Genomic DNA, 9,780 nt, shown 5'->3' on the forward strand with positions numbered 1-9,780 from the left:
CATTTGGTTGTTGTGGAATGACTTAGATGTGGATTGTCGATATCCATGAGATTTATTTAGTGTTAATGTAGATTTTGTTAATTATTCTTTTTTCTGGTGATTTATGCATTCATATGCTTCATTGGGATGAGATCATGGATATACAAATAATTGATTGTAGTTTTGATTTGATATGTTGATGGAATGAAGTTCTATCTATGATAGCATACCCTAGATTGAGGTGTGGTTAGTTTGGACGAGTTGTAATTTGTTGTGGTTGTTATTTTAGTTGGTATGAGTAAGACACCTACTCAAAGCCTTTCTTATCATTTGAATTTCGCGCATGTTTTCATGTGAATATTAGTACAAATTTTTATGATAGTTGATATGGTTCATATTGGCATGTTCTTTTTTTCTTCCAAAGGTGGCATGTTAGAGGACGTGGGGAGTTTTTTCTTGATGGTGGTTATCATGGTTGCTTTCAATGTAGGTATCTTGCTCGAGCATGAGAGAATGGTGTAGATTAAGTTGATACATGATTGGCTAAGGGATGCTTTTCCGTTGTTTGTGATTCATATGGGTGTATTTGCAATGCATGATTTCAAGTGGGAAAATGTAAGGATTAAGGTGCCATCTACCTTGTAAATCCTATGTCACAATTTCATCATCCTTGAAAAGTTTCCTAAGTTACTTAGGGTGTATCGGGAAAATAATTTGTAATATTTATTCTTAATATTTTTTGTAATGTATTCATAAGGGGTGATGGGTTCCACCAACAATGGTAAAGGTGACTCGTGGACACAATTATTTAATATTGTTTTCCCCACATTTGGACACCTAGAATGGATTATTAATGACATGAGAAGAAAAATGAGTGACCTTTGGGCTTCTCCGAGTGGATTCTTATAAGAGGCAATAGGTGTCTTTTTCTATTCCACCATTTATTGAATTTAATGTAATGTTTATTTCCATGCTTGGGCACCCAGGTTGGAGGGAAATCGTTGGAGCTAAAATCAATGTTATTTTGTATTTTGTGGAACATTCCAGGGGCTTGTGACATTTGGAATGAAGATTCTTCTTTAGATGTTATGTTTGGTGTTTTAGAGCTCTTGACATGCCTTTATAAACAACTCCTTGGATGTAGAAAGTGAGAGGAAAAATTGGATGTAGAGTTACTATGCAAGAACAAGGACAAGTTGAGGCATAAAGAGGTTGTTCCTAGGTACAAAGGTGTTTCCATGTTGGAGGAAAAGACGATAATGGAAGCAAATGTATTGCAATCTCAAATATTTGTAGACAATGCATATTGGCCCCTCTTTTTGGTGGAGTTTTTTTTCCACAAGGGTTTCTCCACATAAATCATATGTTATGTGATGCCCTTATGTTGTTGGTTTGTGCCTCTTTGATGCTATTTTGTGACGATGTTACATTATTTATTGTTCTGATAAGTTCAGTAGTATTGATAAGCATGACATGTTGGATAATATATAGCATCATAAAGAAGAGGTATCTAAGCATGGTATTTTCGTATTACTTGGAAACCTGATTTTAGATTTGCATACAAGTTTTAGATTTTCATGTTGTAGTAGTTCAAACCTTGTATCTCATCCATTGAATCATAAATTGATTATTTGGATAGAGATTGAAATTTCCTAGCTTTAGTATTAAAACCTATATATTTCTCAACAGTATTATGTTTTAGACTTCATTAATTTACCTAAAATAACAACCTTAATATATTTTACCCAAAACCAACAAACCAAGAAAAAAAACCCTTTTCATTTTCATGGTCACATTAAATAATTTGTTTTCATGTGATTAGATATACAAACAAAATATAGATAAATAACATATTTAAACAAGATTTGTCATTCATAAAATACCTAAATTTACACATCAAGTTCACAAGGAAGGAAAATTTCTCAAACCTTGCATTTACATTACATAAGCTTGAAACCCATTACAAAATATAGCTAGGGTAACAACCATAATATAAAATACAATAATGTGCACTGGTAATTAAAATAACAACATCACAACTACAATGCAAATTGGAAATTTAATGGCTCACTCTTAAGATAATATGTAAATCAAACCAACTTGCTATCACTAAATATTTGTCACTAATAAAACTCAAACATGAGCTTTGTGTGAGACCATTCCTTTAGTTGAAGGGGTTTTATCCTTTGACACAAGATGTAAAAAAGTTTTTCATCCCTCAATCTCCCAAAAAATTGTGGGTTTTGTCCATAGATCTACATACTTGAACACATGTGCTCCTAGCAAGTTTTGGTTAGTTTTTTTTTAATTTCTTTTTGTTGTGCCCTTTTTCTCATTATGCACTCAAAAGAATGTTGAAGTTTGTAACAATGGTCTTCATCATGTGAATAGTACATGACAAGGACTAATCGTACCTATTGATTATATTTTCTCCTTGAATTGTGCCTCAAATTATTCTCATGTGTGTGAAAATAGGCTCAAAGGCATGGAGGATTGCCCCTTGTGAACTACAATTAGTCCTCAACAATAGCAATGAGGGATCCCTTAAGGTTTGAAGCCTTAACTACCTCAATAACGGTAGTCAAAGTCATCTTATTTTGTTTGTGTGGCTAGGTATACATGTACGAAACCATGTCTAATTATGAAATGATGCTCATGTGCCCACGAGGATCCTTATAGAAGATGCATCATCAAATTGCATATTAAAGGTCATTTGATCACGTAGGGAAGTAAATGGAGATGCACAATGAGAAGAGGTGAGAGTGCTAGAGTTCAAGGGTTGGGGATACCTTATGACTCATGCCATAAGTTGGGGTTCATAAGGAAGGGATGACAATAAGGGGAAATCTAACTCTTCAATGAGCATTCCTAAAGGGGTGAGGTTTGGTAGAGATGCATGATGTTATGGGAAACCCTTAAGTTTGGATGAAAGAGGGAATGAAGATAGCAGACAATTGGATGACATTATTGGATGGAGAAGTATGACACCTTGAGAAAAATAGAAGAGAAAGTGAACTTGAGATGAAATTCATGTCGGGAAGGGAGTTTCAAAACTTTGATGGATTACATAGACTGAGAAGACTAGTCATGCCTTCATAATTCAAATTTTAGGGGATATTAGAAAAATACACGAGGGATGAATGGGGAAGAATACATACTTAAGATTGGATTAGGGTGAGATGTTGGAGTTAGGAAATGTGAATTATATCTCATTGCATTTTTTTCATTTCTTTGCTCCCAAATTTTCAATACATTTGTGTTAAGCTTATATTGGTCACATAACTAAATAATCAATATCAAATACTAGATGGTTTGTTGCATTTATCATTGTATATGAAACTAATTTAATCTAAAAAAATTATTTACTATTTTTTATGCAAAATAAACTTTTTGCAATTAATTAAACAAAAAGATATTACGATTCAAATAAGTTCTAAAATTAATTTTCTTGTGATACATTCTACCTTTGCTCTAATAATTTCAATTCATTATGTTATTTGAAATTCAAAAGAAACAACAAAACAATTTTTTACTCTTATGTCAATAAGCAATTGTTTCTATGTGAAATATATTGTTTATAATTTCTAAATTAAAAACAATGTTTGATATTCATATATAATTCATTTAAAATAAACATTTATTCAAATTTTTAAATAATTGCATATTATTAAATTATTGTAATTAATACAATATGTAATCACATACATGGGGATGACCTTACAATGTAGCGGTTTGCTCGAGGCCCATGTGTCCCACACATTGGCAATTGTGAGATAAGGTGATGCTTGGACGTGGATGACAGGACAACAAAAAAAAAAATGTAAACACATACATAAAATTTTCATAATTTATACCATTAGTTTGGAACTTTTGAATTTGATCATATAAATATTTTTTCATCAATATTTCAAATCATATTCTAGCATCCATCATTAAAATGAAGATAGTAAAAAAAATAAAAAATCTAAAATCTCCAAACCAATGCTATAACTATTAGTGATATACCCCCTCTAGATAGTAGTGTGTCACCCTCCACTATCACATGGACAAGACAAGAGGAAAATTGGACCTCGTGGCCTCTTACCTTCAACAAGATGATCCTAATTCAAAATCATCCTATATGATATAAAACATTATAAAACATCACAAAAATTCTAGAAACTCCTTACTAATACAATATCTTATTAAGTTTTTAGATTTTAAAAATTACCATAGACGACTTCAAAGTCTACCCACTGAATTATTGAAAAATACTGGAATTAAAACCAAGGCTGATAAAGACAGAGATTGACAAAATGTTATTATCGAAGGAGGGGAAAACGTTAAAAGGAAAAGATGAAAGAATATTTTTCTTTTCGTCTGGCGAAAACATTGATGGGAGCAATTATTAACTGATCTGTTTTTACTTTCATAACCGCTATCGGGCGTCTAATTTTATATGGCGCCCGCTAATCTATAAGCATTTAATGGCTCTGAATAACTAAAATAGCATTGCAAATAACAAACTATGAACAAATTGCCATTTGTAGCAGAATTCCTTCCATTAATGATCCTCTTTAATTTCTAATTTTGCCATTGCCAATGGATAATTTGGCGGAAGGCCCGCCAGATTTGGTGTGGGTCTAAACAAATTTTTTTATATATAAAACACGGGTAAATAATGAGGGCATTGTAAACCAGGCCGATGAGTAGGTGTTGATGTTGTTTTTTTTTGCCGGTCATTTGCCGATTTCAAGACTGGAACAACATAACTGAAGGTAAAAGAATGAGACAAGAAGACAAAAACCATATTTCATGCTTATAGTAACTGAGTCCATTAATGCTTCAGCAGTTTGCAGGGATTCCGTGCTCAGAAATGTCAGTGGGTTTTCATTTTGTTTGCATTTCTATTAGGATATGTAGAGAGTTTCCTCGTGGATTTACGTTCTGATTTGTTTTCCTTCTGTATATCATGTAGCAGGTCGGCCTGTTATTTCTCTGTGGGTGTTGTGTAGGAGATTTGCAGACTTTCATGGAGATGCAGGATTTGTGAGATGAGATGGATTGTGATATGTTTCAGGCCAAGTAGGCCTATAGCAACTTTCAAGGTATGTTTACAGATTGTTTATGTTAGTGTTCAGTTTTTTATGTGAGTTTTGCAGTATTTCTTTAATGAATTGGCTTATGGCGAATCCAACTAGCAGAGTGTGCCTGGTAGGATCAGTTTTGAAGTGGGTTATCCATGTTTTTTTCAATGCATTGCTGTTTGAAAAACCCATCATCATTTAAGTACAGTTTGTTCTTGTTAATGTCCCTTGTTTAAATGGGGTTTCCAAGTTTTTTTTTTGAATATTGGGTTGTGATTGTAGATACATGGTTTGTTATGCTTGATCTTATTTTATAGTGGAGAGAAGTTTCGTCTTCTTTGTCTATTTTGGATGACTAATAGTCTCTTTGTAACCAGATTTTGTGACTAGTAGTTGTGTTACATAATGGTGGAGCAAATGCAATCCCAACAGAAATGCAATGGACCAGGTGAAGGCAGGAAAAGAGTTAGGAACAATGTGTTCATGCCCATCAGTGAAAGAAATGCTGAACCAAAGGAGCATCTGAAAGTGCTGGAGGGGCAGATGTGCACATTGTTATGTAGCATCCGTGCCCAGCACCAAGCATTGGAGAATGCTCATTCTGAACTGGAAGCTGAGAGAAATGCTTCTGCAACTGCTATTGACGAGGCTATGAATATGATTTCGAAGTTACAGGCAGAGAAAGCTCGGTTAGAGTTGGAAGCCTCACAGTTTCAAAGAGAAGCAGAGCAGAAAATGGCATTTGCTGAACAGGCGTTGGCTTTTTATGAGAGTCTTCTGCTTTGTGCAGATGAGGAGATCAAGTTTCTTCAGTCTGAGATCCAAACCTATAGGCTTAGATATGGGATCTGTGATAATGAAAGTACTGGTAACGTTCCTTCCTTGCCTGTGAGAGCTGATGCACAAACGGTGGAATGTTGTGAGTCTGATAGAATGAAGGTCCCCTTTACTCCTGAGGATTTTGATGGAAGCAAAGGCAAAGCTCCAATGAGTTCGTCTCAGAATGAAGCCTTAAACCAGGATTTTTCTGCTCAAACTGAAAATCTAGAGCACGGGAACCAGGATTATGTGGGTTTACAAGACGAAACATTTGATAAAGAATGTGTGGAATATGAAAAATATGAGGTTACACTTGATGATAATCTTTCAGCATGGGATCAATTTCAGGAGCAATCTGATGCTCTCCACTGGAAACTGGCAGAGGACGACTCCATTATAGGTAAGGCAGGGATTGTATGTAATCCAACAGGTCTCAGAACAAGAGAAGAGGACCCTCAAGAAGACATGGAGTTGATAAAGCATGTGATTGCTCCAGTTCAGGACAAGGTGGCTCAAGAAACATTTGAGACAAAAGAAGAGCCCCCAGTGATTGTGAAGAGACCACCTTATCCAAAAAGTGCAGCATTAGCCTCATTCACAAAGGCATTGATAGTGGGGCTGTTTTTGGGATCTTTGAAGAATATGATTGCAAATAGAAGAAAAAGATGCTAGTTGATTGGAAATAAAATCAGATGCTAGCAGTTTGAAGAATCCATTATAGTTGAAACAATCTCAAGGCTCAAGGGATTCACATAAACTTGGCATTTGTACACATGGAAGTATCATATCATAGGAGAGGAAAGCCCATCAAGCACAGTTATACAATCTGGTACTTTCATTATTCTATATGAATACCACTGGTAAAACATGGCATGTAAGGTCTTTTACACTGATGTCTTTCTATGTAATTTCTGTGTGGATTGATATCACTGTTTCATTTTGTTGTGATGTATTTTGTTAGGTCTTATACAGCAGAAAGGCAGAACACTTTTTCATGCTCCATCTGATTGATAAAACTTCATGCAAATAAAGTTTTATAACTTGGTGCAATCACATGGAACTTCTACATGGATCGTTATCTTTGCTTTGTTTCCATTGTTGAACATTTTACACCAGATACTAATAAATTATTATTGTGCATAACTTTAAACTGTGTGAATTTATTTTTTCTATATTTCAAATCAAACTCCATTATCACTTTCACTTTCACTTTCTTGTGCTTGTGAGATGCACCGCAAACTGCATCCGGCTATGCTGTTTATAGTGTTTGGTTATGACTTGTGAATCATGAGAGGGCTGGAAGATAAAATGTTTAGATGAATTAATGATAAATTTTGGATCAAGATACTCAAGTTGTGGAAAACTCAATTGATCAATTTCCTTCTTTAAAAGTTTCAGTTGTTTAAAGCTTGCTATGCTCTTGGTGGTAGTTGAAGATTCATCTCTCCTAACTCATTTACTGATCTTTTTGCAATCTACTAGTCAAAATAACTGTTATGACTCCATCTATTTGGGTCAAAGGCAGAATGGGTGAGTCAGGCGAAGGTTCTATAATTTATTATTTCTGTAGCCCCAATATGGGACCTCTTCTTATGATACTTGTCTTAAACTGCCATCATTTTAATTCCCAAAACATAGGGGAGAATGAAGCCAGACCCTTACTTTTTCTTGTGGGTCCTCTTTAGCTGCACATTTTACTTTGATCTTTTTACTTCATTGCATGTTACTTCCATCCTAAGAGACGTACAGGGCAAAGCCACTAAAGAAATGACATTTATGGAACTGTAAATCTGAGATAGACATTAAGTTTCTACAATCCATGAGATAATAATCTGGTTATTAATTCTAAATCTTTTAAACCAGTAAATCTGTTTTTAAATGCAAAGACTTAAATTAAATTTTTAGTCATTAAAATTTAGAGTTGTTTTTTTTAAATATTGAAGAATGTGAAAATATAGTTTATATGAACAGCTGAAAACCAATATAATTAAAAACAGCTTCAAAAGAGTATATTTCAATTGGCTTTTTATGAGCATTATAACAGAATATTAATCTAAAAAATATAGAGGTCTCAAAAGATCATAATATCAAATAATAGTACTTTGTCCCGAGTAAAAAAGAAACCAGTATTATTAAAGAGTACACTCACTATTCTCTTAGTACATGACATTGATGAATTTCTGAATTTGTTTCTCAAGGGTATTAGCCTTGAATTCAACCCTCCTCCAACCACCATTCTCCAACACTCCTCCAACTAGCATTCTTCAACATTCCTCGAACTGCCATTCTAGATAAGCCCTAATAGGAACAACATGATATGGGATAGAGATACCACCTAATTTTACAAGGACTCAAAACAAAAATTGGCTGAAAGAGGGATTTCATCATCACCTTAGCAATTTCCTTTCTAACAAACTTAGACTTGCCACCTACTCCAATAGAGGTGAAACTATTGGGAGAGTTAGAATTGCTAAAACTACAATCTTGCACAAGCCAATCATTTTGACCAAAAACAACTTTTTGAACATCAATAATGCAGACCTGATTATTTAACAAACTTTTTCACATCTTCCTTATTTGTATGAATGTCAAAATTTACCTTCTAAGAAATAATAGAAATGGTGACTTCTCTTGAGAAGTTAGTTTGAAATCTTCATTGAACTTAAAAGACATCCTTATTCACCTTAGTCCATATGAAACCATAATAATTCAATAGAATAGATCAGTTGTTGCACAAAAAATTAGATAAGAAATTATCGTTGCTAATAGAACCAAAGATTATATCCATCCAATTAATAACACCTATTATTACAAGCAACCCAATAAGGTAGGAAGTGTGCCCACAACAATCTATACATAAAAAGATAGGCATAGAGCAAATGATAGAATGATTCTAATTGATCACACGCACAACACAATTTAGACTCAACAAAATAATAATTGACATTTTAGGCTCCAAAACACCAAGCAAAAACCTTTTAAACCTCCTAGACGACATATTCGTTGGATCAAACAACTCTTAAATTGACCTTGTAGAACCATTAATTACAAAAAAAATGCAAAAAATAAATATTATTAATAGAACTTTTCAATAATTTACAACCTCCAACCTAATGAGCACTATAGTCTACATTTCCTCTTTAGATTAAAAGATCTTTTACTTGAAACCATTTATCCTTGGCCTTTATAGAAGAGTATTTGTTCTCCTTTTTTGTTTGTCTGAAGGTTTTATACAAACCCATAATCATTTAGTGACCTGGTTCGGGTGCATGACCCATAGGCTGAACCTTTCAGCTAAGAACCAAGGATTGAGGGGTCTCCACTCCCCCAAAGTCGCTCAAGACACCATCCTAGCCTCATCCCTTATGGTTTTAGGGCCTTGTACTCAACACGACTTGATCCCTAGTGGATTCAATCAAAACCATTCAACTTCACCAACAAACCAAGGGCCCATTGACTATTTGTTCTCTTTTACTCCTTTGTGTATGAAAACCTTTTGCAGAGAAGCACTCAAGGAAGCAATCCCTTCCCTAGGATATGATCCCAAACACAAAGTCCTTCAAAATTTCATTTTTTTGTAGAACAACTTCTAATGTTAGCTAAATAAGTACTATAAGGCCATCCATATTGAATTGAAAATAAGGGAACCATAAGGCCTTATTTTTATTTTGCCAAAAAGAAACCAAGTGTGTTGCCTAGACCACTAACTTTTTATAAGAGTATTATTCATACGAGTATGTCTAAAAGTTGCTTCCAAGTTTCATCCCTAATAGTAGCCCTAACCAACCATTTAGTAGTAAGACCAACCCTTTAGAGGAACAAGTTTTCTAAGCTCATCCCCTAGCTCCTTTAGTTTTGTACATAGATTTCAAACATTGTATGTCTTTTCTTATTACCCTTCTCACATGATCACAAA

The 9,780-nt window shown here is 34.2% G+C and overlaps 1 protein-coding gene across 6 annotated transcripts; it reads left to right on the forward strand.

The window, feature by feature from the left end:
* Nucleotides 1–4,566: 4,566 nt before the first annotated feature.
* On the forward strand, nt 4,567–6,917 carry LOC131030916 (probable myosin-binding protein 6). Of its 6 annotated transcripts, none has more exons than XM_057961881.2 (3): nt 4,567–4,736; nt 4,974–5,066; nt 5,423–6,917. In XM_057961881.2, the coding sequence occupies exon 3, from the start codon at nt 5,451–5,453 to the stop codon at nt 6,534–6,536; it is 1,086 nt and encodes a 361-aa protein (XP_057817864.2). In that variant the 5' UTR covers nt 4,567–4,736; nt 4,974–5,066; nt 5,423–5,450; the 3' UTR covers nt 6,537–6,917. The 6 variants fall into 6 exon arrangements, with proteins under 6 accessions (XP_057817864.2, XP_057817862.2, XP_057817860.2 ...); XM_057961879.2 differs by having other exon boundaries at nt 4,568–4,736; nt 4,937–5,066; XM_057961877.2 differs by having other exon boundaries at nt 4,568–4,736; nt 4,940–5,066.
* The last annotated feature ends 2,863 nt before the right edge of the window (nt 6,918–9,780 follow it).

This window comes from Cryptomeria japonica, chromosome 10 (assembly GCF_030272615.1).
Source record: "Cryptomeria japonica chromosome 10, Sugi_1.0, whole genome shotgun sequence".
Taxonomy (NCBI): domain Eukaryota; kingdom Viridiplantae; phylum Streptophyta; class Pinopsida; order Cupressales; family Cupressaceae; genus Cryptomeria; species Cryptomeria japonica.

What these genes read in the sequence shown, in the direction of transcription:
- LOC131030916 (XM_057961881.2), top strand. Translation starts at nt 5,451, where the DNA reads ATGGTGGAGCAAATGCAATCCCAACAGAAATGCAATGGACCAGGTGAA.